Below are 27955 nucleotides of genomic sequence, written 5' to 3'. Positions count from 1 at the left end.
AATTTTGTTTATATTCAACATATTGCAAATAAATATAAAAAAAATTATATTTATTATAATATGCTTACTGAACACACCCTGAATAACTAATTGCATTATATGAAACTGAACACATCTTCTTAATTATATAAAATGGCTACACTACATTGGAAAGCAATACTACTATTTCTTTTTATTCTAGTATAAAGCATATAGTGTTGTTTCACTCTTACTCATTGAAAACATCATTAAAATCACAAATAATTATATGAAATGAGAAATCGTGCAAGTCGCGAAGTGGAAGTCAAATGCAAATGGCGGTTGTTATTGTTCGTGGTCGAAAATTTTTACAACACGAATTTTTTTTACAATTTTCATCTAGAATATACAATTTAATTGTAATAAATTTTTGCAAATCTTAAAATATAATTTCTTAATAATACGTGTGTATAGAAATTCAATTGTAAAGTGTTAATATAAACAGTGAAAATTTCGATTAAAAAAATTGGTCTTTGGAAGAGAAGAAAAAAAAATTGTCGTCAATCATATTTTTTCTGGCCCCTTGCTACCAATACAACAACAACAAGAAGTAAAAAAAGTTGATACTTCGTATGGTTCGTTTTCTACGCCTGTGAATATTTTTTGGTCGCGCTGTTTGATCTCCAAATAAGCTTCTTGTGTTGTGTTAGGAGGCCTCCTCCTCTAGTTACCAAAAAAAATAATAAATACAAAAATCGTGAAAAGTTACAAATAAACTAATAAACTGGTCATTATTTCAAGAATATGACATGAAGTCCTCAAAACGCTAAGAGAAAAATGTTTGGATAAATATTTACAAAGGAGAAAAATAACATGTTGGTTTAAAACCTTCGACATAATAAATATCTTGTAAAGTTAAAAATAAAACAAATAATATAAAATTTCCTTTAAAGTCATAAAAATATTGAATACAAAAGTTCATATTAAAAAACTACTCGTTAAGAATGGTGCAAAAAATTCCACTTATAAAGTAGTCATTATAGTGTTTTGACAATTTGTTGATGAAATAAATAAAAATCGTGAGAGAAGAAAAACTAATACTACTACTTAATAATAAGAAACTCCCCAAACAAAACGTAACGCAACAGCAAAAGAATAATAAAATAAAAAAGGAGAATATCACATCACGTCTCTTATAAAATGCAGCTCTGCAGAAGTGACAAAAGTGGCAGGTATATCAGAAACGTAACGTAACGTGATATATGCCATGATTTTGTTTATTGTTTTGAAAATAAGTTTTTTTTAATAAAAGAAAAAAAAATAATTCATATTAAAAAAACATTTTAAAAAGTATAGAGTTGCCATACTATAAAAAGAAGCTTTGTTTAAAAATTCAACAAATGTGTACATTAAAAATATTAATATTACATTGTTTGCTACCACCGCTAAGTGCTTCAAATGTTTTATTACGAAAATGGCAAAATTGTGGTCATAGATTTAAAATTTAAAATATTAATTACTATAATTTGTGTTAAAATATTATTATCTTTAATTAATGATTGTGAAGAAACAGTAGCAGAAATAACCGTAAACAAATGAAAGTTTTAATTTTTTGTATGTATGAATATCTTCGCGCGATTTCTGCTAATTTAAGAATTAGTGAATATTCGCTTATTTTTTATAATAATTAAAATAAATTCTATAAAGAAAACCAGACAGCTCCCCGTCAAGTGTGATTGTCGTCGTGTGATGATATGCAACTTAAACAGGTGAGTTGGATATGTAAAATTGTTTTTATTATTTAATTCTATTATACATCGATTATTATATGACAATGGTGTGTTACTATTTGGAACATTTACTAAGCACAATCAATTTAATTTTATTCCTTAATTAATTAAATATTCTCAAATTTCTTGCTTTGTAAATTAGAGGGTTGCCAAGTTTGCAAAAATACTAGAAATAGTAACATAGAACAAAGTGATTTTGGTAAAGAATGTACATAATTAAATTGTTTTCAAACATGAGGTATTCAAGAGTGATCAAATTTAGAAACAATAAGAAAATATCTCAAAATATTTTATCGACTGCAACTATATTGATGTCATTAGAAATGACTTGAATCAATGAAGCAATGAGATTAAATTATTATAATTATATTTGTACCTATAAGTTTTATCAATGTTTTTGTGTTTAGTGCATTCCAAAAACCGGCTTTAATTTATTACGTCTTAACTAATCGAAAACACGATCTAAAAATCATATAAACAACATAATAATGTAACATTTAAAACAAAATTAAGAAGCTTAGTACTGTAAATTTAAGCAATATACATTATAAACATAAAATGTAATTTTTATAACTAAAATTTCTTCCCTTTAAATTTAATTAACACAAAGGTAGGAAACTCTTATTTCGAGTTTATTTTCTATACGAGATTTCACTCGCTACTCGTTATTTTCACCACTTTTTTGTTATATTTTTCTAACCGAAAATCAACGAGTACATCAAAATGGCGGCCAGATATTTAATGTAAATTTTTTGTAAATTATACTAAAGAACAATAAATATAATTTATTTAATTAATTGACAAATATCTAAAATTTATTTTTACCAATTGTGCTTAATGTGCATTAAGATTTAGATAAATTTTTTCCAATCGCTATTTTGGGCAATCATATATTGTACTCTTTCTTTCCTATGCTATTTGTTTGTGTAATATGTGATGTACTGGAATGCTAAATGAGTGTGTGTTAGTGTAATAAAGAAAAAAGAAAAACCAGAAGTGTCAAAAAACTTGTATTTTTTTCATTAATATATTTAATATTATTTTATTGTTTAAAATCGTTAAACTTTAAATAATAAAGTATATCGAACGTACATGGTAATTATAATAAAATGATATGTGAAATACATTCATGTTAGAAACAAAGTGCTTGAGTAATAAAATAATTTTTCCAACTCGATACTTTTTTAATGGGAGTTGCCACATTTATATTTCATATGTCAGAGCTTTGCCATATGTAAATTATTTGTTTTTGGGAATAATTAGATGAAAACATAAATAATTTTATGTTTATAAAATAAAATTTCCATACAAAATTTGTTGATTAATTATGAATAAGGCGGTAAATTAAATAATTGTTTGTTAATTATCTATTAGGAATTTAGCGTTGATGTGTTTATGGATCATTACCAAATTTTTACCAGTGGTACATTTAGAATTCCTTTTACATAATCAGAAATAACTTTATTTTATTGACAAAACTTTAGGCATTCATTTAACATTTCTTACGGCCATATAAAATAGCTTACTTCCGAGTTATGGGTCATTAAAGAAAGCCGGTATATACAATGTATAAACCCCTTCCTCCGGCCATAGGCTTTAATTAGGTGAAAATGTGTTAATAATAGGGATTTGAAAGATCCCTATTATTAACACATGTTGCGATCCGATAAGAAATATTAAAGTAAAGGTATGATAAAATTATTGTTTTAATTTAAGATGCCCATATATATTATTTCCTGTTGTTCCTATAACCCCCATTAACACAAAGTCTGGTTATGCCTTAACTAATAGTTATACTGTCGGTTAAAATTATTTTTATATGTAAACTGTCAGTATAACTATTAGTAAGGACCATAGGGCCGTAAGAGACCCATAGCTAGGAAAATATTGACCGGATTCGAACAAATTTTATTTTACAAAATCACCCTACCTCTTATTTTAAGGTTTTTATTTTTCTTGGCGTCCATAAACTAGATTTGTTACGCGATTTAGTTTTGTAAATTTAAACCTTTTTTGCGTAATTGTTATTAAAATGTCATTCTTATTACAGCAGATTGAACCGTGTATGCGGATAACAGTGCAAATCCCTAAGGATGCGGCGCAAAGGTTACGCCAATTGGCTACCGAGGGTAATCCTACACTACGGGCCCTTGGTATACGGTCCGTGCAACTAGAGGGAGATTCTCTGATATCACTCAATCTTGGTGGTCAACAGATTGATGTCAAAGTTTCAGGTATTTTTCATAGACAAACAAGAAACAATTGGATACATTATATTTATTTATTCATGTTGTTTTTTTATAGACATTTCATCTGTTGTTAGCCATGAGACGTCCGGTACGTCTATTAGTGGTATTGGAAGCGGAGGAGTTGGAATAGGAAGCGGAGAAGGTTGCAATACAGATATAAGTGATTTATCACAATTACTCAATGTGGGAAATCTTGTTGGTCCTAGTACAAGTAGTGCTTTTGTGAAATTGCCGCAAGCTCAGTTGCAACAACATCCGCAGCAGCAGCAGTCACCCACATTACTTCAACAACAGCAGCAACAGCAACGAGGGAATATGCCTCCAAATATAAATTTTGGTTCAAATGTTGGTGTTGGTGGCCTGGATGCTGGGACTTTGTCTCTACAGCAACAGCAAATGTTGCAACAACAGCGTCGTAATATGATGCTGGGCGGTCCTAGTACAAGTAATGCCGCGATTAAACATCAGCAGCAAAATGCTTTCAATACCGTACTAGCAACACAGCAAAATCTCCAACAACAACAACACCAACAGCAACAACACCAACTGCAACAACCTGTATTCAAGTCACCGAATACGGTTTGCCCCATGGATGGCAAAGTGCCTGTACCACCTCTCCCTGTAGGAGCTGGAAACACTGCAAATTCACGAGAATTTCCTTTTGAAAGCATGCGACAAGCTCGTGTTTTGCAGGGCCGTGATAATTCCCTCAATACGGTGGGCTCATCCTCGTCAACTATACCAACGCCTGGTGGAATACCTTTGGCTGCTGGTAAACCTGCGGTGGGTAGTGTACCAGGCAACAGCGTTGGCGGCATTCCTCACCAACTTATGGGTTCATTGGGCCCACCGCCTAACGTTGCGCTTAAAGTGATAAAAAATCCTCAAAGTGGTGAAATGATTACTACAACTGTTTCTACAGCTTCTGGTAAATCACAGTTTTTACAGCCACCTCCTCCACCTTATCCGGGTGTTGGTACATTGAACTCTCCCGCCTCCCAAAATTCTCCTGCTTTAGCGAAGCCAATATCAAGCTACTTGCAATCACGAGTAGTGCCACCCTCAACGCCAACAGCATCACCAACTGGAATTACAGGCTCTAGCAACAACAACAACAGCAGCAATAATATTGCGATGTCTTCACCGCTTTTGGTGAATCTGCTACAGAATGACAGTAATTCGGTGGCAAATCAACATGGCAATCAAGTAAAATCATCGCCGTTGCCTTCTCCACAACATCAACAGCAGCAGCATCAGCAGCAGCCGCATCAGCAGCAACAGCAACAACATCATCCACAACAACTGCCGCTTATGCATCAACAGCAACAGTCTCCCATGATGGCGGCGATGAGTCCTCAGCAACAAATCATGAATTCTCCATTGCGAACCACAACACCGGGTTGCGAATTCATGATGCAACAACATTCAAGTCAGGTGCAGCAACAAATTGTCTCGGCACCTGGTACCCCAGAAAATGTTCTAAGTGTGCCTTCTTCTCCTACTGCGGCAACGAATGCCATGCGTTCTATGCCACCAGGTTCGCAGCAAATCATGTTGAGTCCAAGTAATAGCAATATATACGCCCAGCAACAGCAGCAGCAACAACGTTTTCAACAACAGCAACAAATTTCACCCCAGCAAGCAGCAATGTTGCGTCAGCAACGTCAACAGCAGTTGCAGACAGTTAATCAGTTACAAAATCAACAACGTTTCATACCGCAGCAGCAGCAGCAACAACAGCAAATCTTGCAGCAAACAATGGGTGTTAATACAATGTTAGGAAACCAACAACAGCAACAAATGAGGCAGTTGCGAGTTGGTGCAGGTGGTGGTGGCGTTGGCGTTTTAACGCATCAAACTCCACACTCGCCCTTGCAGCAGCAACATTTACAGCAACACCAACAGCGTATTATTGGACAACAGCAACAACAATATATGTCTGTCAATGCTGGCAACATGTCACCAGCAGCTGCTCATTCACCCGCCTCCAGTCATCATTCGATGCATAGTCCCCACATGGCATCTCAACACTCACACCAACAACAACTACTTTCACCTTCGACAACACCAGCACAGTCTCCTCTCACAGCGCCTCAGCATCTAACGCAACAATTGCTACCACCACCTCCACCACAATCCCCCTCGACAACAGGTCTTACGCATAATGCTTCTTCCTCCATTCACATAGTACCTTCTTCACCGTCTACGCCAAGTATGAATCTACAGCCACCACCAGATTACAATCAAGCGGCTGCATCTTCAAGATGGCCGGCGTCACTAAATAAACCCATGGATTCGGCGACCAAGTCAAGTTTTCAAGAGTTCACTCGCTATCAGATGCAATATAATTTGCAACAGCAACAAACCCAACAACAGCAGCAACAAATTATCTCCGAAATTGCAAATTCTTTGCCGGGCGCATCACCCAACAACCAACCCAGTAACAACCACCACCACAATCAGCAATCATCCACAACAATAGCAGGTGGTAGTTCTACTGGTGGTGGAGTGGGAGTGGCAAACATAAACCCAACGTCCTCAAACTCTGTATCAGGAGGCATAGGTTCTACCAGTCAAGGTGTCGATGCTGCTCTGGTTGCCCAAGCAGTCGATGACCTAACAGACCCCTTGATAACGTTGTCTGATTTGGATGCTTTGACGACAAATGATTTAGATGCTTTGTTGCCAACTTTAAGCTGTGATATTGATTCATCCCTTAGTTTGGATGACAAAAATGAATTGGAATCCTTGCTGCAAGATGCGAAAGATCTTGACTTGGATCTTATTGAGGGTATGGATATTGATGAAACAGCCGCTGCTGCTTCATCACTATTAGCGGGAGATGAACAGCTGCCGCCACCAAATGTTCCGCTAACAATGCCGCAAATGCAAACGCAGCAGCAAACTCAACAACAGCAACAACATCAGCAAAGTTTGCAGCAACAGCTAATGCAGCAGCAAAGCCAACAACATCTGCAGCAGCAACAAAGGCAGTTGCAAATGCCACAAAGTCAAATTATGCAGCAGCAGCAACAATCTCAACATATTCTGCAGCAACGTTTACAACAACAGCAGCAACAGCAACATCACATAAACCAACAACAAATTCTTGTGCCTCAAAATCAGCAGCAACAACAATTTCATATGACTTCAAGTCATCAACAACAACAATTTATGATAAACAAACAACAACATCAACAGCATTCAAATATTCTTTCTACTCCTGTCTCTATCTCTGCTGCAGCTAGCAGCTCTCAGACAGCACCACCACCTCCTCCTCCTTCCGCGCAGCCGAAGCAGTTTCTTATTAATCCTCTAACCGGCGAACTAGAACCCAGCCCAAGTGATGACAGCGAAACTGAAGCTGAACAAGAGACTCTGCAATCTTCATCTAATTCCGCCCTCCATAACATCTCAAACGCTACCAATACCTCCCAAGGAACAAATTACACCCCGAATAATAGCACAAACAGCATTTATGATTTGCTACCCAATGCATCATCATCGCATTTCTCCGAAGACTCCAATTCCAACTCGTGCAGCACTGCCATTTCCAAATTGTCGGCTGGCGAACAAAATAATGGAGGCTCCTCAACACCTCAGTTACTGGGAGCAGGTTCGGACACCGAACGTTCTAGAGACTCTTTAATATCGAATAAGTCACAAAAGAATAGAAAATCGAAAGCCAATATGTCGTCAGCAGCAAACTTAAATATAAATGCCAGTGTAGTTAGCAGTAAACCTGGTGATATGGGTTCTCCCAGATCAAATTCATCGTCACCGTCTGTGGGAGCCATGTTGGCCGGCGGCAGTACTTCAAGTAAAAAGTCTAAAACCAATTTATTAAGGGAGAAGCTGCAGCAGGGTCTAAGGGAGAAGAAAAGCAAAGAGGCAGCCAACGCTGGTGTGGTCAAACCAAAAAGGGAGAGAGCAAAAGCGGGCAGTAAATCAAAGGCTGCTTTAGCTGCTGCCGCCGCGGCAGCTCAATCACAAACACAGAGTCTTACTCAAAGTAAACATAATAGTGCAATAGCAAGTCATTTATCGTCTGTTAACACGGCTACAAGCATAAATGTTACCAATTCGATGATGAATTCAGTGGATGGCACCACAACCTCTTCAACTGTTGGTGGAGCAAATGTGGCGGCAACAGAAAAAATCAAATTACGCCTGAAATTGGGAAAATCTGAACCCGTTTCACAGGCATACAAAGTTGATGTGACGTTTAGCTCGGAAAATGTGCAACAACAGCAGCAACAATCTCAACTAAATGCTCAACAATTGGCAAGCAGTGTAATGCAACAACAACAACAGCAGCAATTGCATCAACAAAACCAACAACACCACACCACATCGTCACCGTTTCAACAAAGTACTAATCTAAATACACCTCAGCAACAGCATCAGCAACAACACTCCCTACAACAAATGCAACAGCAATTAACACACCAACAACAGCAATCATCCATGAACCCGCCACAATATCAACAACAAGAAAATCTTTTTCCTCAACCATCCTCCTCGGCAACATCATCAGCGACAACTGGCATAAACACCGCTTCTGTAGCGCCGGCGGGGGGTAATTCTTCACCCGCCACAGATGAGCCCAGAGTTCCTCCGCTACACATTAGTTTGCGGGGAGGAAAAAATTCTATTGTTATAAAAAATTCCCGAAAAGAACGCAAGAAAACACAGAACGCGGCGGCGCAGGACAATGATTCTTCTGACAACATCAACAAAACAAAATCGCATCTCAAACGTACGCACCTTATTACAGACAATACCTCTGCCAGTGCAACAACAACAGGTGATGTAACCATAGATGAACAAAATGCAACAGATGCCAAACACTCCAAACTGGGACTAATAAATGCAACAAAAACCCCTACAACTCAAATAAATGGCATGCCAAACACCACTTCTTCGGACAAGTTGGCTACTACAACATCATCATCCACAACAACCACTTTAGTTGCGGGAAAAAATGGTCTAACCATAAGTGCCACAACAATGAACAATGCTACTACCATGGAGGCTAATAAAACCAACCAAAATCTGTTGATGGATACACAAAGTTTGGGTTCCACCAATTTGGGCACGGTCACCCACCTTCCACCCCAGCAATTGCTACAACCCTCCACCCAACAGCAATTGGCCAAAATTACTTCTTTGCCAAATAGCATCACCCTAAGCACCATAACGAATCCCAATACAGGAGGCGGCAGCGGCGGAGTCGGATCGAATTCGAATAGTTTGCAAGTGAAACATAATCTGAAGACAACAGCCACTATAACACCGATACAGGGAAAACCTCTAACAAAAAACCATAAGCCACCGTCGTATATAACGGCGGTACAACAATTACAATTGCAAAAACAGCAACAACAACAACAGTTAGCAGCTTTAGCCGAAAAGCAAACACAGCAACAGATGATAGCAGCAGCCGTAACAATGCTACCAAGTGCAACGACTCTCAAACGAGTCGAAATTACAAAAGTTGAGCGTAAGGATGCCATGGGTAATGTGGAGCATGTTCTGATCAAATCAAATGAGCCGGTCACAACCACCTCAACAACAACTACAACAATTAAGGCCAGCACTCAGATTACAAATTCTGCAACCACCTCATTAACAGGATCATCAACATCTTCATCTCTGGTGACCACAAATGCAAAGGCAAACATTAATGTGGTGGAAAGCAGTGCAGGCAAAACGGACAATCTGGCTGCAACTAAACAAAATGTAATTAATCATCCCATAAGTACTTCGACAACCACAGCAGCGGCAACAGCGACAGCCACAATAGCATCGTCAAATGTTGCAGCCACAAATTTAAACTATAATCAGTCAACGCTGGCAACTACTTTGCGCAACTCTCCTGCCAGTACGGGAGGAGGCACGCCAGCCCATGCGAATAGTGCGGGCGGAGAAGATAGTGGCATAGAATCCATGGATGCATTGTCGGAAAAGTCACCACACCAGCTTACATCCAGCAGTCCCCAATCCCTGCAACCTCAAATCACTTCTGAGAAACCGCCCCAACAAATACTAGCTAAAGGTCAAGCGACTGAAACTCTAAAGACAACTGAGGAAGTGGCAACTCAACTAACATTGGCCGACGACGAAATCGAAAAGGCCTTGGCTAAAATGGAGGGTTTTACAGATGATGATGACAATAATGTATTGGATGGGGAGAGTCTAAAAGAAAAAGATGTCTCAAACTCCAAGGAACTACAGCAACAGAAAATCAATGGTGACCACTCCATCTTCGAGGACGATGTTAAAAAGCAAAAAGACAGCAAAGTGATTTACAACAACATACATCATCATCACCACCACCACCATCTTCATCATCATCTGGACGAGGATGATGATGACGATGAGGATCTTATTAAAAATCTCACTGCCAGTATTATTGAAGAACATGAAGCGGGCGAAAAGGCAGCCAAAGAGAAGTTAGAAAAGGAACGAAAAGAAAAAGAAAAATTAAATATTAAAGAACTTGAAGAAGAGCAAAGGCAACGGGCGGCAAATAAATTAAAATTAAGAGACATCAAAAACGAAGATTTCGAGGAAAAAATTACCAACACCACAACTATTATAAAAAAAGATGACTCTATTAAAATCGAAATCAATTGTAACAATAATAACGATAAAGAGCAAACATTAGATACAAAGAAAATTTCCCTAGAAACTCTTAACAAAGTTGAAGAAAACAAAGAATCCAACAAGGAGCTGCAAAAAGACGTTGTAATTAATAAACAAAGCGAAACTATAAACTCAAGTCTAGCAACGCCCATATCGATAGAAATACCACAGGCAACGGATATGGATTCACCTCGCATAAGAACAAGAGCCAGCAGCCGTTTGGGTAGCCCCATGGATGTGGCAAAGTCGAGTCCATCTATGGACACCACCAACCCAACCACACAACCATCTCTGCTTACAAATAAGCATGTTATTTCTACCAGATCTTCAAGTCATAGCCATGAACGAGTCAGTCTAAGTCCAAAACTGCAGCAAGCTAATTCGTCCTCTAGCACCAGCACAAATACCAACACCCATAACAGTTCGGCAAACTCTAACTCTAACACCAACACCAGCCAAACGCAGCCATTACAAAATCATCATAAACGAAAAAGACAAGAATCTGAAGGTGGTAGTAGTAACAGTGGTGGAGCTAGTGAAAATGATCCCAAAAGATCCCGTAGTGGTAGTACAAGTGGCAGCAGCGCTGTCGCCTTACTAAACCACACGGAAACTACAAATAATAATAAAAAAACCGATGATGGAGGAGTTGTAAAAAATACCACTGCTACGACAAAGAAGATTGAAGAATCCTCTGATTCAGATGAACCTCTAATAGAGGTGGCTGGCAAGGTCAGAAATTCTAAAGCAGCAGCTGCTGGCAGCATTGATAATAGTTCATCATCATCTCCTAACATTAATTCGTCAACATCAACATCAATTGTGGACAGTGCATCGGAAAAAGTAACACGTAATAGTCGATCACATCAACAACAAAATAGTAAGTACCTAACTACCTATTGATACATTCAATGTTTAATTTTAATTGTTTTATTTTGTTTAGAAACATCTACAAACATGTTGTCTACGGCTGTTGGCAATGAAACCAGTTTGAATTCTGTGACTTCTAATGCGGCAAAAGTTCCAAAAGTAAATAACAGTCATGCTGGTCAAACGAACAGTCATACAAATAATTCAGCTGCTGTTGGTTCCAATAACACATCTGTTTTAACGTCGAATTTAACAACAACAACAACATCGACACCAACATCAAACTCATCGGTTACATCAACACCAACGCATGCTACACGCGGAGCGAGCCATGTTTCTGCTGTCGCTACCGGAGCAACAACACATGCCGCATCAACGAATCATGCGGCCAATGTTAACAACAGCGTCAATAGTCCTAGTGATGAGAAAATCGGTACCCGACGAAGTGTTCGAGCTTCGGCGGCAGCAAATAAAATGATTTACACCAGGGGCATCCATAATAACGCCAATAATAGTAGTGGCGGCAATAGTAGTGAGACACCTGGAAAAATGGCAGGCAAATCAAGCACATTAAATTCTAGTTCTGAGAGCGTGGCAGAGGCTAGAAGAAAAACACGCAGTGCGGGTAAATATCCTTTTTTTTAATAAAAACTTTAGGCAGAGAAAAAATGTTTACATCAGAGATCGAAAATAACGGGTCCACTTTATTTAAATTTGCTTAACTCTCTCGGCAAAATGTCCTGTGGGAAATATTATTACTATATTCGGCTAACAAACTAAACTTCATAAAATTGTTTTTGAAAATTTAAAAAATTTTTTTTTTTCAAAATTGTTTTTTTTTTCCAAATTTTTTAAAAAAAAAAATTTAATTTAAAAAAAACAAAATTATGACCAACAATTTTTTTTGGTAAAAAAATATTTTTCCCGATTTTGACCCATTATTGGTCCAAATTACTATAGCCTTATATACATACATCGTTGCAGTTGACTTTGAAATATCTATCATTAGATATCCATATTGTCTATATTAATGACTTAGTAATTCAGATATAGATAAAAAATAGGACAAAAATCGAGGTTGTCCCGATTTTTTCCTTGCCATTTATAGGCCGTTTTTCTCAATTTAAAATAGCAACCGAGCCGGAAGAATTCCCGATATATTGATGTATCATTTATCAATCATGTTTGAAAGTTATTTGGGAGCTACGGAAAGTTGATTTCAACATACAGACGGACACGGCTATATCGACTTTGCTATCTATAACGATCCAGAATATACATACATATATACTTTGTAGGGTCGCAAATGAAAAATGTAGAAATTACAAACAGAATGGCAAACTTATGTATACCCTTGCCACTCATGGTGAAGGGTATAAAAATAACATTCTAATATCAATAAAATTATCAAATGATGACCCAAGAAAATTATATTACATTGATCTGTATTTTCAAACCAAAAACGTAACAAGAGCAAACGGATTCATGTCACGAGTTTGGGGAAGCGAAGAAAAAAATATACTGTTGCCTATTATGTATGTAAGAAATGATTTTTAACAGTTGTCTTGAGTGATTTATTTTTTATAACAAAATATACATAAATCACAATTTGGACGAGTTATTTTTGGTCTCTGGTTTAAAAAATAACATTTTTACACATTTTTTTTATAAAAATAGACTTGCAAGATTTTATGAAAGTAACGCTCTCCAACATTTATTTACTATTTCAGGTGTAGGTGAAGCTGTTTTAACTGAAGGTCGTCGCAGAAGAGGCTCCAGAGACTATAAGTGACCATTGTCTTGCGACTCGGCTACAGGTTCTGAGGATAAATTCGAATTTTATATTTTCCATGATGACGAGGACGATGATGAAGAAAATTCCCAAGATTTAAAAACAATAAAAACAGATCCAAGTATGGCCGAGGCGCAGGATAATCAGTATAATACTATAATTCGTAAACATGTATATAATGACGATGAGGATGATGATGTTAACAATGTGGAAATGTTACATAATAAACAACAACACAACATTGAAACGAAAGAAAACTATGATAATTATCATCAAAGTATCACCTCGTTTGGTGATGAGCCCGTAGATGATTTGTTGGCTTTGGCCAATGATGATGCTACAGCAGTTGAAACTGCTAATTTGTTGCTGTCCGAACATCAGCCGAATTTTGTGGACTTTGATGAGTTCAATATATGTCTTAACAATATTCTTAACGATGACGTTGACTCTCAACTGCAACTATCGCCGTCGGTAGTAATTTCCAACACTCTAACAACGGCCGATGTTGATGAATTGTTCAAGGTAAATATTGATATAAAAAATAAAAGCCTAAATCCAATGTCAACAACAACTTTGAATGAAAAAAACATTTGTAGTATTAATAGTAGTAGTAGTAGTAGCAACAGCAGCAGCAACAGTAGTAGTAAAAGTAGTTTACAACATTACCACCAACACCAACATCAGCATCATAATAATGATGAGGATGACGATGACAATGACTTATTAAATATGGTTCAGTTTGACGATCATATGGACTTTACATTCTCACCTGAATTAGAAAGTAATACCAATACCAGCACCGCTACTACTCATCTAACATCTATAAGTAATGCTAATTATAAAGTTAATACAATTAGTAGTACCCATAGGCATAGTTTACCTCCCCACGGTCACAACTATGTCCTAGACAAAAATAATGACCACAATAATATTGATAATGATAATAATGATGATGATTTAGATCTAAATATGATGGTGGATCCCATAAATATACAATCAACATGCAATCCAACTGCTACTGTATCAGCTTCGCTGACCACTACCGCTACCACCAGTCATATGAATACTGATGAAGACGACGACGACGACAATGAAACACCACAAGAAACAGCCTTAAATAATGTCATTAAACGCAATAGTCATAGTATTGTAAATATATTTCAATAATATAAAAAAACACTCATACCATAAAATGATGATACTTTACTTTTTTTTTAATCTAAAATTGCAAACAAAACAAAAAGATAAACTAAAAATACAAAAATGGAGCACTCACTCAATTTTAAGAGCTAACTAATGCAGCAACCAATGTTTATGCAAATTATATACTTCAATTGTAAAGCCTTTAAGGTGGTAAACTTTCCTTTTGTTTCGAAAAAAAAAAGAAATTTTGATTTTCATTTCTAGTCAATTTATGTTGTTAAATATAAAAAGCCCTTAAAGTTATGAGCAAAATATAACCTTTTTATTTTTTGTTTCTTGTTTTTTTTTTTTAATTCTTACGTTTAAGCTGCATTTCCTTAAAATTTATTTTGTAATTATTTAATATGTATGTATTATATACTAAATTAAAAAAAAAAAATAAATAACAACTCCACTGTCTTAATTAACAAACGATAAGAGAAGTACAGACATTTTGTAAGTTGATCAAATAGATAATTTATGAACAATAATCCACTCCGCAGTGTAAAATGTGAGGCGTTTGCTTTTCTAATAAAAAGGTGAAATCCCGTTCTCTGTTTTTCATGAAACCAGAAAAACAAGTACAATTTAAGAGCAAAAATACAAACATAAACAGACGACATTCAAGGGCAAAAAAGCAAAATTTTTGTACTGTAAAATTAGTTCCCACTTTTAGGCGCACTTTGTAGTTTTTGGGTTATGATTTCCTTTCTTTTTAGAACATTGCATGAAAACGCTCTTCAATTTTTAAAACAAAAAACCAGCTAACAAATAATCTCAATTTCGAATACATATACACTCTTAAAAGTTTAATTTTATATTACACGAAGGTATTGAGTGCTGTTTTAATAATAATCAATATTTTTATTATTTAGTTGTAGAAAATCTAATCTAACTAAATAATATTTCGGAAAAGGTGGAAATAACGAAAATTCATATTATTGTTCTTGCACATTATTGGTTTAGACAGCAAGAGAGATTTAAATTGAACATGTGTATCTATGTAGTTTTAAAACATTTTATGCAATTTGTTGTGGTTTTGTAAATTGATAATTTATTTCATTCATTTGTATAAAATATAGGGTGTTTTTTTTTTGTAATACAAGTTTTAAAATTTAAATTTCTTACTGAATTGAAATCGTCTTATTATATTTTATACTTCAATTGTTTTTTGCTATACCTTTTATTGTTTACTTTTTTTATATTTTCTCTCACTGTAAGACTCTAATTACAACATATTTAAGAACTTTTAAATACATATTTTTCAAACATTAATTAAGTTGTTTAGTTTAATTTGCTTTATTAAGGTCTGTACCCAATGTCTAAAACGTGTGAGAAGTTTTCGAATCGAAACATTTTTTAAAATTCTAAGAGTTATTCAGTTTTTATCAGGATGATTTAAATAATGCTCAAACTGAATACTGACACCTTAAACGATTTACTCTCTTACTCACCCTGTGTTTAACAAGTTTTTCAATGACTATTTTCTGCCTACTTGTAATGAATTCGGTAACCTTTATGTTTTAAAACTAAACTAAATAACATTTTTGCACAGAATTTTGTCCTTTTTTAAAAAGGGCTTAACTTTGAAAAATTGTAAATCATTAAACTTTATCGCAAAATGGAAATATCCTAATATAGTGAATTTGTTTTAAAATTGATTTGTTTTATATACATGTTTTATTTGAAACAAAATCAGAAGAAAAATTTAAAAATTTAACACTTATGGAACAAAAGTCACCATTAAGAGGCAAGCAACATTGTGAATACATATTTTTTTTAAATATAGAAAATAAAACTTTATTGTAATATCTGTGTCTGTATAGAAGAACAGATTAAGTTGAAACATACAAATTTTGAACTATTTCCAATTTTGTGTAATTTTTATTGTTTCTTACAAAAAAACTGTAACTCGACATTGGGTATTAAATTTATTAGACATTAAAGTTACAAGTTACATTTTCTACTTAAAATCTTTTTCATTATCAATTCGCCCTTATGTCGACTTAGCTACTTTTTTATATGAACACAGATATGTTTGGTTGTGCTCCCTGAAAAATGGTATTAGATGGAATGAAATTTATCTCATTGTACTCAATATTAAAGAAAATAAATTAACAAATAATCATTTAATATTAATTTTGATATACAAATAATTTTAGCCAAAAAGTATTTGTTCAGTCTGTTTGTTTACCTGTTGGTTGTACTACAATATTTTCCAATATTTTGTTTTGAAAATTGTCAATGCTAGTGAAATAAAAAAAACTAGCAAGTGTTTGAAAAAATTTTTTAGAATTGGCGGGGAAAAAATAATTCTGAAAGAAAAGTAAAACACATTTGACGCCTCTTAAATTTATCTTTTATTTGTGATTAATACTACATTCAGAAAAAGTTCAAGAATAGTTTCGAAGTTCTATTAATGGCTGTTTTTTTTCATGATAATGTTCATAAATATTTGAAATAAACCAAACAATTTTCTAATTACAATGATTGTCTAATAACAATTCGATTTGTTGTTAAAGTACAACAAATATCAATCAACTGTTAATGTTTAGACTGAAGGATCTAAGAGTTTTAAATATGTTTCATTAATATAAAAATATAAATTCACAGCAATCGGCACAGAAAAAGAGTTAAAGAGTAAACGTTCATTTTAATTAACACAAAGTCTGTGGAAATGTTCGTGTATTTGTATACTTTATAATTTTTAAATAGTTTCGCGTCTTTATTTTCTGTATTAATAAATAAATAATTTGTACTTGAACCTTTTAACTGAATTATTGTACATATATAATTAACTCTAATAGCAACACTTAATAGAAAAGGCACATGAAATATGAAATAGTATGTATACATAGCCAATAATAAACTAAAAAAAAAAAATAAACATAAATATATATTTTAAAAATATATAACAAAAATATCATATAAAATTACTATAGAAGGACTCAGACTTTCTATATAATATGATATAGTAAAAAGAATGCAATAAATTGTGAATAAGATTTTCAATAAAAAAAAAAAACAAATCAACTAATGTACATACAAAACAAAAACAATGTATAAACATAAATAACAAAAATACTATTTTTGCTAAGTATTTATAAAACAAAACAAAAAATGTAATGTAATCAATATTAAAAACAAAAAATATTTTTGCAAAACATAACAAAATCATTTTTATAAAAAAAGCCCTCCATTTCCTTGTAATTTCTAATTAGACTTTCTTTTGTTTGTATCAAATAATTCAAAAAAACAACACACTACTTTACGGCTTTTATTTAAAAATATTAATAAATAACAAATAACAAAAAAATTACATTTATATATTTATATTACAAAAAGAAAACAAAAAAAAAACTACAACAATAAAAGTAAATAGTAATAATATTAATAAAATATAACATTTATAAGCAATTAGGTTGTAAGCTTTAAATAATAATTATAAAACCCCAAACCCTTAAATATTATAATAATAATCTACTTTATACAAAAAAGAAAAACAAAAAAATCTATATAAATAATATATATAATAAAAAAAATAGTAATATTTAATGGAAAAACAAAGTGTCTTAAAAGAAATTGTAGTATTAGTTTATCTCGTATATCTATTATATTAATTTATATTATTATTATTATTAAACCTATAAAACGATTAAAAAGCAAAAAAAAAAATAAAAAAAATTACCACAAATAATTCACATAATAAGAATTAATTATCGTTATTATTTAATTTACTGTCTAATAAAAAAAAAAAGAAAAACAAAAAAAATATATCTATGAAAAAAAAGAAGAAAAAAGTATGCATGAAATACAATTTTAATTATATTATTATTATTAATTCTACCATTATTACAATATTGCAATTGTATCCCTTTATTACTATTATTATATATACTTTCTATTGTTTTTTATTATTATTATTATTTTATTTTAATTTCATTTAAAAAATGCAAACAAAAACAAACAAAAAAATTCCTGAAGATAAATGCATAAAGCAGTAAAAAGGAAAATGTTTCATAAACAATAAAAAAATATCAAAAAATATTAAAATTCAACTTTTATTTTCATTTTGCTCTCTACTGATGCTATCAACTGTTTCAATGACGCGCTGTAATGACTAAATTGTAAGTACGTGCTAATATTAATGGTGTCTTGTTTGTTAATATTTGATTAGAAAACAAGTAAGAGAGCTATATTCGGCTGAGCCGAATCTTATATACCCTTCACGACATTATACTTTAAAAGTAAACATTTTAAATATTTTTAGGTAAGCAAAATTACATTTTTTTTAAATTCATTGGTGAATTTTATGACAAACAAAAAAAGGTGAAAAAAAAAATATTTTGAGCCATTGTAGTTCCGACTTACTATGGCGTTATATACGTCGTGACAAAGGTCTTTGGAATATCTATCATTAGATATCCATATTGTCTATATTAATAAAATAGTAATCCAGATATAGATAAAAAATAGGTCAAATACCGAGGTTGTCCTGATTTTTTCCTTATATCTTAGCAATTTTCTGATTTTCTCGATTTTAAAAAGCAACCGAGCTAATATAGAGGATATATTGATGTATGAAGTAGTTATTTGGGGTCTACAGAAAGTTGATTTCAAAATACAGATGGACATGGCTATATCGACTCCGATATCTATAACGATTCAGAATATATATATGTACTTTGTGGGGTCGCAAATGAAAAATGTAGAAATTACAAACGGAATAATAAACTTATAGTATACTGCACCCTTGCCACTCATGGTGAAGGGTATAATTAAAAGCAAATACTTGTTATTGCACATGGTTACGGAATAAAATGTCAGTGGTTCTTAATGTCGAAATACCAGGGTTCATTCGAAAAAATTAATTTTTTTAAGCCAGAGGATTAAAAATAAGTCCTTTCACAAAAGGTTATAAATCGTACAATATTATTTTCTCTTAATTTACAATAACACTGTTGTGACAGTTAGACACAGAGAGACAGGAGTTGGGCGTCACTTATAAATTGCGAATGATGCGTTCCGCATTATTCTGCCGCAGAGGAAATTACGTCGGAGAATGGACGTCCCGTATTATGATCACGTGGAGGAAGGTACAACTACGACGGGTCTTATCGTAGTACACTCACGTGGAGAGAGGACTACTACAACGTCCTCTCTCCGCGATCATCTACGTCAGCACCACCACGGCCCAACAATACTCAACTAATACGATTTTATTAGGTGATAGTGAGAAGAAGTCAAACCAAGAGAGAGGGTAGCACACAACATTTATATTGACTAATATCACATTTTTACAAAATAAGAGGATTAGTGTCCAGCCATAAAAACTAATAAACTTTTAAATTTTTTCGTAAAATTTTAACTATTTGAGAAATCATGTACACACCTCTTATAAATGATGATATGCATCATTATTACATAATAAGTATCTTCATTCATATCGTAGTATGCTCAAGAAATTAACTCACTGTTTAAACGTATTAATATATGTAGTTAGAACTTCATTCGGATGTTGCATATAAGAACATGATTTTTCAAACATGAGCCAACAGTTGTGTTCACAATGTGTCGAAGTGTGTTGTCGCAAGCAGTCTCCAATAATGAACTGCAGCACAGTAATTGTCGTTAGTTTTCTAACTGCTCTACTGCTACTACTAACAATGGCTAAAGCTGATCGGAAAAGAGGAAAATCGTATGTTGACAATCGTTCCCCACGAAGTAGAACTGATGAGAGAGGAGGACCGGGGCGAGGTTTTCCTAATTGGCCCGGTAATGAAGAGGATTATATAGTCCAAAATTGGCGACGTAAATGTGAGAAATATAATATTGTCAACTCAGTTAAAAGTTATATCACTGGAGGTCTCAAAGCAGAAATGGATATGTTTCCATATTTGGTGGGTCTACTAATGTACCAGCCACCGAGAGTATATCAATGTGGAGGTTCTTTGATAACAGAACGTTATGTTTTAACAGCAGCCCATTGTTTGTACAGGTAAATAAATTGTTGCATTCGTTCCTGAAAACAATGAGCTACAATTGCTTTGTTTTAATTTTTATTTAATTTTTAAAAGAACTGTTGAGGCTCGCGTGTATTTGGGGTCCTACATATATGCAAATGCTGAAAGTGCCGCCTACGTATACAATGTCACCACACGTGATTTTATCATACACGAAAGTTATGGACGCCAGGGTTTTAATGACGACATTGCTTTGATTAATCTACCAAAGCCTGCCTCACTGTCAGATAAAGTGAGATTAATTAATTTAGCTCCCAGTTACATGACCCAAATATTTCTGCAAGGAGAAGTTGTTACAACTGCTGGTTGGGGTCGTATTAGCGACAATAATACCAAACTAAATGAGCAACTTTATTATACGGACACACGCATTATAGGCTATGAAAAGTGTATGTGTTATTATTTACCCGGTTTGGTAAATAGACGTTCGCATGTGTGTGCGGATGGCACTGGAGGAAGTGGCAGCTGTGATGGTGATTCGGGAGGACCTTTAGTGTATCAACACAAAGATATGGCTTACCAGGTGGGAGTAACATCGTTTGGCAGTGCGGGTGGTTGTGAAATTGGTTTCCCTACGGTTTATTCTAGGATAACAAACTATTTGAGTTGGATTTCCAGAAAAACCGGTCTAAAAGTACAATAATAACGCAATCGTTTTTATTTTGCAAATTTTTTCCATGTTTTTTATTGTTTAATTTTTTTGTAATAAACTTCTACATAAATAAATTCTTACAAAGAACATTTTTTTTATAAAATTACTTAACCAATTATTATTTTTGTTTTAATACATAAAATTATAGAAATTTTTGGTTGACCATGAATTGTTTCCAATTTTTTGTTTATGCTGCTTAGAAAAATGAATAACAAAATACTAATTATAATAGCCAATGATGTGTTCAACTGAAAAAGTATATTGAATCAAGGACGTTACGTAAATCGAAATCTCCTTTTTGCGGCATTTGGCATAGAACTCGATTTAAATGACGTTTCGAAAGATCTTCGGCGGAATCATCATGAGAAAAATCACTGAAAATATTTTGAATTAAATTAAAAACATGTAAGAGAGCTATATTCAGCTGTGCCGAATCTTCTATACCCTTCACCAAAGTTACTTTTAGATAAAGATTGAAAAAATGTTTGTTGAAAAATAGATTGTTTAAAGTGAAAACTAACATGGTGAAGGATGGTATAACAATATTTTATAGCTAATTTTTTTTGTTGTTGTTTGTTTACCTTTCTCTGAAGCTGTATTTCTGTTTAAGGAACTGAGATAAATCTTCTAAAATTGCTTGAGAATGCAGGGCTACAAACTGTTCGCGGCATATTTTATTTAGCTGGGGCACCGTACAGGCGTGTGTCCAAAAGCAATCGTGTACCGAAACAAAGGTTAAGCCATCACGTTCACAGTGCAGCGAAGTCAACATCATGTGTGATGAATCCAACGAGTGTATGAAGTTGGGAGGAAAGGCATTTTTCTGTTTCATAACATTGGGTTTCTCATACATATCAGTGGACATAGTTTCAGATACTCGTCCATTTGATCTTTGGGTATGTTTAAATTCATGTCTATTGTAGGGTTGTACAACTGGCAATCCCAGAGGTGTTACCCATTCAACATTCTTACCACACACACCCGATATCAGGCGGGCACATTCCGTAAACCAATCTTGTATTTCTCTGGTAGAGGTGAACATCTCACGCAGACTTTCAAACGTTTTGGTGGTCAAATAGGTGGAAGCAGGCCACACCCAATCTTTGGGAAAATCATCGATGTCTTTTAGTTGTCGAGCAATTTGTAATCTGGCTCCATATCTAGTTACTCCGTAAACAGTAGTCATGACAGTTTGTTTGATTACTTTACGTCTAACAAAACCATCTAGCGCCTGCGCTACATGAAGACCATTTTCAGCATCTAATTTACGGGTCTTTTCTACCAACGCCGCCACTGCACTGTAAACATCTTGGGGTATGGGCGCTGGTGCTAAATTTACACTTATGGCACCCGCTTTATCACGTCCCAATGCGGCATAATGCTGTAGACCATTGCAGGAGCCGTCTTGGTGTATGGGAAAACGACTTAAATACTCTTCGGGATTGGGCGATCTATAGACTTTAGCTATCTCAATGCAACAAGCCAGCGTCTGCCAAGGTTCATCAGATTTTGTCCACCATTTGCGACCATTAAGTGGATTATCAGCCGAATCTAAAATGTCTGGCAGGGCTTCTTCGGCATACAGTAGACGTTCTCTAACAGAGTCGCGTTTCTTAAGACCAGTGAGATTAATGCAATGTAATTTTAACCAACTGAAACCGTCCACACCTAAAGGTTGAGGCTGATCGAAAATTAGCATAGAGCGTGCCAGATCCGAACCTAAATGATTGAGATGGGGCGGTACTGGATAAACGCGGCCTCTGAAGTCCATATTGTGAGGCAGCCAGAAGACTTTATCGCGATACTGTTTTGTTTTTTAAATATTTTAAAATGATTTTATGTTAGAAAATATGTAGTTCCATTGTACTTACATGATTTGCCAGTGATAGGCGATATAAAGTATCACACCATAAACTGTACATTTCAGCTTGCTTGCGTCTATGGCCCATTTTTTCTTTAAATAGTTTGGCGCGATCTGCATTCGATATTGTGGAATCTTTTTCAGGTATGGAAGGTAGGGCTGGCAAAGAATTGGGTGGCTGTGGTACATCCAATTTATCATTGCCGCCATTTTGGAATACCTCAATAATTACATCTAAAATCTAGAAAATATAATGGAAACAATATATGTACCACTAAATATCTTTAAGGAATTAGTTTTTTTTAAACATTGACAACTTACATCTGTGTTTACACGCCAGGGAACACTGGCCAACTGATTTAGAGAGTCTAAGGCAGGATAAATATTTTGTGAAGGCATGGAGTTAATACGTTCCCATTGTTGTATGGCCTACACATTTGGTTAAACAGTAAACAATGGAGTTAAAAATAGAAAACATTTTTTTGTGAAAAAAGTTTACTTACTTGGAGCGGTAATCTAATTAAATCGGATTTATTTAAAAGATAACCACCATTGTGAGGAGTACTCCATGGTTGGGGAGGACACAGCATAGGTACTAGATTCGAATCAAAAGTTAAAGTTTGTTGACGAGATGCTCGCAATAGTCTAAAAAATTAAACAAAATATTATATTTATATATTTTTACTTTGCTTAAACCACCTACCTAGCCAAAACGGGGTGAGGCTTTACCTCTTCCTTTACCATTCTACCCTGATTACGGAATAGCGTATAAAAGGCTGGTAGTAAATTTTGTTGTTTAGTTTTTTGTTTTTGTCGCATAACATAGGTATCAATTTTAATGTCACGCATTAATATATTATAAAGAAAACGTCCCACCCCCGTCAAAACATTTGATGGCCAAGCCACTTCCCTTATATCCATACTGGGACCAGAAACGCGTTCTTTATGTACTAAACGTTGCCAGATTTGTCTGGTGTTATCGCTGGTATTAGCATGATCCCAAACATCGCAGTAAGCACTATAAATATCACCGATTTTCTCTAAGGTACCGTTTTTCTTTTTCTGTTCAATTTGAAAGCTGACAAGGAAATTTAAAAATAAAACATTAAAAACATTTTAATTGTATACATACGTAAAAAAGCTACTAACCGTTGTTGAACTTTTTGTCCCAATTCTTTGTACAATTGACCCACTGTGGGACTGAATGTTTCAGAACCTTCTGCCTGTTTATAAATTTCTTTTAGTAATATGTCGGCGTATTCAGAACTATCCAATGTTTTTAAGTACGTGTAGTAATTCATATAACCTTGTGGTTTATAACGAATTTGAGCTTTCAAGGTGTTTAAATCTCTAACAATTGCATTGGAAATTTGTGAACGCCACTGAGTTTCCAATTCCTTAAGTTTTTCACGCTGAAATCATAAAACAAAAAATATTACACAAAATCATAGGAATAGTTTCATTAAATATACTCACACAATATTCAGCATTTGTGAATTCTTTAGATTTCTCTATAGATTTGATTGTTATGCAACCATCTAACTCAATTTCCAATTGTTTTCTGGCCATTTCCTCCAGTTGTTCTTTATTATAGCCCAATTTGGAATTCATTATCTCAGAACCATCACATTTATCGTATGCAGTATTTCTCTCGAATACATTCTCCTCGGCAGGCAAAACCTTTTCATTTAAATTATCTAGCAGTGGATTTTTATATTCCAAAACTGGTGGTGTATAAATCGGTTGAAAGTCAGGAAGTACTCGTTGTATAGCATCTAAAGCAATATCACGCTGATCGTCAATAAATTTCGATTTATCCATAATTTGGTTTACGGTCAAGCCCATTTCTTCAGCCTTTTTAATGTACATTTGTATCTTATCGGTATTTTCAGCAGACGTTTCTAAACGTCCTAAACACTCAAAGATGGCCGCATATGTTTGTTCATTAAATCTCAAGCCGTCTTCTTCAACCAAAGCGAATATTTCACGAAAACGTTCGAATGAACCCTTTTCGGCGTAGCCATGCAACAAAATGTTGTACAAATCTATGGTAATTAAATTATTTGTTGAGCTATGCTTTTGGGCTCTTTGGCGATAGGTTAGTAGAGTTGATAGGCCACGATTTTGTAGACCCACTGAAACACAAACATTTAAATACGTGGTGAGATTTAGTCGTAGGGCTCTTTCTTTGGCTAAACGTTCTTGCAGTTCATTGTGATGGATTTTGGATTTAAATCTTAAATAGAAAAATTACATTTTATAATAGAGATTTTAAATTTTTAGAGAAAATTACGTTAAATGTACCTGGGTTTTGATTTCTCTGTAACTGTGGCTATTTTGTGGTGGCTTTTTGTAACATGATCATCTATGATATCGGGTGATACGTAGGGTTCAGGCGAGTCTAAAGGATCTATCATATCTTCATCTAAGCCATGTTTTGAAGCAGTCATACTAAAATTAAATATTTTAATAAAATCAAGTAAGAGTGATGTGCCGAATTTTATATACTTCTCACCAAAATATTCATAAAAAAATATAAAAATATTTTTTTAATTTTTTTTTTATTTAAAAATATTCTAAAGTATAATTTGGTGAAGTGTATGTATATAAGATTCGTCGCAGCCAAATATGGGTCTCTTACTTGTTTTTAATGAAATTTGCATTTTTCCTTTAACAAATCAATAACTCACCTGTAAGCATCATTTTCAATTTGATCATTCTCCAGACTCTCAATAATATCTCGAAAATTATGAAAACTCTTGATAATTTGTTGTATTTGTTCGGGATTGTTGAGGATTTGCTTTGAAATGAGTTCCTCATCTTTGCCAAAGAAAATCATTGGCTTATCATCATAACTGCCAGTTTCCAAAAGACTACTATCCAATGCTTCCATATTGATTTTTTGATATTCAATGGGCTGTAGTAATATTGAAGAAGGCGTTGCAGCCTTTTTATTTGATTTCGTTTTAGTTTTTGCTTTCAGTTTTTTATTTTCGATTTTCTTAATAATTTCCTGCTGTGTTTTGGTAATAAAATCTTGCAGCTTTTTGGCCTTCAAACGTTTCACCCGTGACTTACGATCATTGGCGGCAGTATCAGTTACTATAAATAATGAATAAATTTATTGAAAATGTAGATTTTAAAACAAAACCAAGAACTAACCTTCTAAGAGTTCCACATATTTTGCGAAGCGGGGTTTTTTTACTTTTTTATTCTTTTTCAACTGAACCTCAGCATTTGTTGGCGTTGTAGATTGTGAACGGGCACTCAACATTAAGGCAGTTGTAGTAGCATCTATTTAATTAATTAAATAATAATAACGTCATTCATTATGAAAACATCTATATATAGTACGATTTAACTCACCTCTGCCCACTGTTGATGTGACTTTCTCAACAATTCCTTGACACTGAACTACGGGTTTAGTTAATTGGAAATTTTGTTGTAGATGACAGTACACGGCCTTTTGGTGATCATTGTTTATGAGTTGATATCTAGCCGGTTGCAATAAAAATGCATTTGCATTTTGTCTACCAACAATTCCACCACCACTACAACTGTCTCTAAGACCCACCACATGTTTTTTATACCCATACACAGCTAAACGAGAATTTTCTATGGCCACTCGATTGATCGTTAATAAACGATACATTTTCTTATTAACTTGTTAACAAATTCATCAATTTACACTTAATTTTTTACGATAATTGTTTATTTTTATTGAGTTAATTCACTTTATTCGCTTGCATAACCGTTAAATTGTAGTGCAGAATTCCCAAAAACTTCAAGAAAAACATTGCGCAGTTTGACAATCACATGGCAATAACAATCCTGAAGTTGGCTGCAATTGTCAACATGAAATTTAGTATGGCAATTCTATACAGCATGTATTTTTATGTGGCAATGATTTTAGTGCTAATGAACGTTATTATGACAGTGGGTTCAAATATAAAAAGGTAAATATGAATTTTTTAATTGATAGCTATATATATATATACAGTGGGGAGCTCAAATGAGTACATGTTTCTATTTTGTGCACTTCTTATGGAATAAAAATAAAACTAATAAAGCAAATCCAAAAATTTTGTCTGTCATGTATTTTATGTCTAATATGTAACAAAATTAATTACAATTCAAAACAAAAAACATCCAGTTCTAAATAAAAAAACAGACAAAACTAAAATAACTCGCATGTACTCAATTTTGCACCCCACAATAATTTTAGGGAAGAATTGCATTTTTTAAAAAAATTTTCAAAATCCTTTATTACGTAAATAAAATTTTACACGCATTGGCATATTTTCTATAAATTTTTGTATATAAAAGAGGAAATCCTGCAGAAGAAGTAATTTTTCAATAGGATGGTGACCCAATACACACGTCAAAAATCGTAAAGAATGGTGTTCCTAGAAAAATTTCTTATTAATGCAGTTATCAGCTCAATGTCTTGAGTTCAATCCTATTGAGAATTTTTAGTGAATCGTGAATTGGCGGTTGAAACAATACCGATTAACTCCTACCAATTTGTACGAGCTTTAACAGCGGATTGAGCACGAGAGAGAGAGTATTCCAAAAAAAGTTAATGAAAAATTTATAGAAAATATGCCAATGCGTGTAAAATTTTATTTAAGTAATAAAGGATTTTGAAATTTTTTTTAAAAAATGCAATTCTTCCCTAAGGTTATTGTGGGGTGCAAAATTGAGTACATGCGAGTTATTTTAGTTTTGTCTGTTTTTTTTATTTAGAACTGGATGTTTTTTGTTTGAATTGTAATTCATTTTGTTACATATTAAACATAAAATAAATGACAGAAACAATTTTTGGATTTGCTTTATTAGTTTTATTTTTATTCCATAAGAAGTGCACACAATAGAAACATGTACTCATTTGAGCTCCCCACTGTATATAAAATTGGGGTATAACAATTTG

At 33.9% G+C, this 27955-nt stretch overlaps 3 protein-coding genes across 4 annotated transcripts; 2 read left to right on the top strand and 1 right to left on the bottom strand.

Moving 5' to 3' along the window:
* Positions 1–268: 268 nt before the first annotated feature.
* Ncoa6 (Nuclear receptor coactivator 6) lies at positions 269–13386 on the top strand. 2 transcript variants are annotated; one of them, XM_065500820.1, is made up of 5 exons: positions 269–1727; positions 3802–3982; positions 4053–11525; positions 11589–12140; positions 13246–13386. In XM_065500820.1, the coding sequence occupies exons 1-5, from the start codon at positions 1713–1715 to the stop codon at positions 13305–13307; spliced, it is 8283 nt and encodes a 2760-aa protein (XP_065356892.1). In that variant the 5' UTR covers positions 269–1712; the 3' UTR covers positions 13308–13386. The 2 variants fall into 2 exon arrangements, with proteins under 2 accessions (XP_065356892.1, XP_065356891.1); XM_065500819.1 differs by having other exon boundaries at positions 3799–3982.
* Positions 13387–20035: 6649 nt separating this feature from the next.
* Positions 20036–21202, top strand: LOC135949828 (brachyurin). The gene is made up of 2 exons (XM_065499266.1): positions 20036–20487; positions 20567–21202. Exons 1-2 carry the CDS (start codon positions 20036–20038, stop codon positions 21153–21155), a joined length of 1041 nt encoding a protein of 346 aa, XP_065355338.1. The 3' UTR covers positions 21156–21202.
* mtRNApol (mitochondrial RNA polymerase) lies at positions 21167–26830 on the bottom strand. The gene is made up of 12 exons (XM_065500797.1): positions 26392–26830; positions 26188–26319; positions 25716–26127; positions 25330–25476; positions 24502–25261; positions 24175–24437; positions 23729–24103; positions 23529–23670; positions 23347–23454; positions 23036–23266; positions 21746–22968; positions 21167–21538 (listed from the first exon to the last, which is right to left on the bottom strand). The coding sequence occupies exons 1-12, from the start codon at positions 26675–26677 to the stop codon at positions 21409–21411; spliced, it is 4209 nt and encodes a 1402-aa protein (XP_065356869.1). The 5' UTR covers positions 26678–26830; the 3' UTR covers positions 21167–21408.
* Between the last annotated feature and the right edge of the window lie 1125 nt (positions 26831–27955).

This window comes from Calliphora vicina, chromosome 2 (genome assembly GCF_958450345.1).
Source record: "Calliphora vicina chromosome 2, idCalVici1.1, whole genome shotgun sequence".
Classification (NCBI taxonomy): domain Eukaryota; kingdom Metazoa; phylum Arthropoda; class Insecta; order Diptera; family Calliphoridae; genus Calliphora; species Calliphora vicina.
The sequence above is the reverse complement of the archived record's forward strand: the minus strand, read 5'-3'. Positions and strand labels throughout refer to the sequence as shown.

Bases quoted from the DNA above. Each gene is read 5' to 3' on its own strand.
- Ncoa6 (XM_065500819.1), top strand. The intron at 3,983-4,052 runs GTATTTTTCATA...GTTTTTTTATAG, and splicing joins GATTGATGTCAAAGTTTCAG to ACATTTCATCTGTTGTTAGC. The intron at 11,526-11,588 runs GTAAGTACCTAA...TATTTTGTTTAG, and splicing joins ATCACATCAACAACAAAATA to AAACATCTACAAACATGTTG.
- LOC135949828 (XM_065499266.1), top strand. From the start codon at position 20,036: ATGAGCCAACAGTTGTGTTCACAATGTGTCGAAGTGTGTTGTCGCAAG. The intron at 20,488-20,566 runs GTAAATAAATTG...AATTTTTAAAAG, and splicing joins GCAGCCCATTGTTTGTACAG to AACTGTTGAGGCTCGCGTGT.
- mtRNApol (XM_065500797.1), bottom strand. From the start codon at position 26,677: ATGTATCGTTTATTAACGATCAATCGAGTGGCCATAGAAAATTCTCGT. The intron at 24,438-24,501 runs GTGAGTATATTT...TTATGATTTCAG, and splicing joins TCACAAATGCTGAATATTGT to CGTGAAAAACTTAAGGAATT. The intron at 24,104-24,174 runs GTTAGTAGCTTT...TTTCCTTGTCAG, and splicing joins GGACAAAAAGTTCAACAACG to CTTTCAAATTGAACAGAAAA.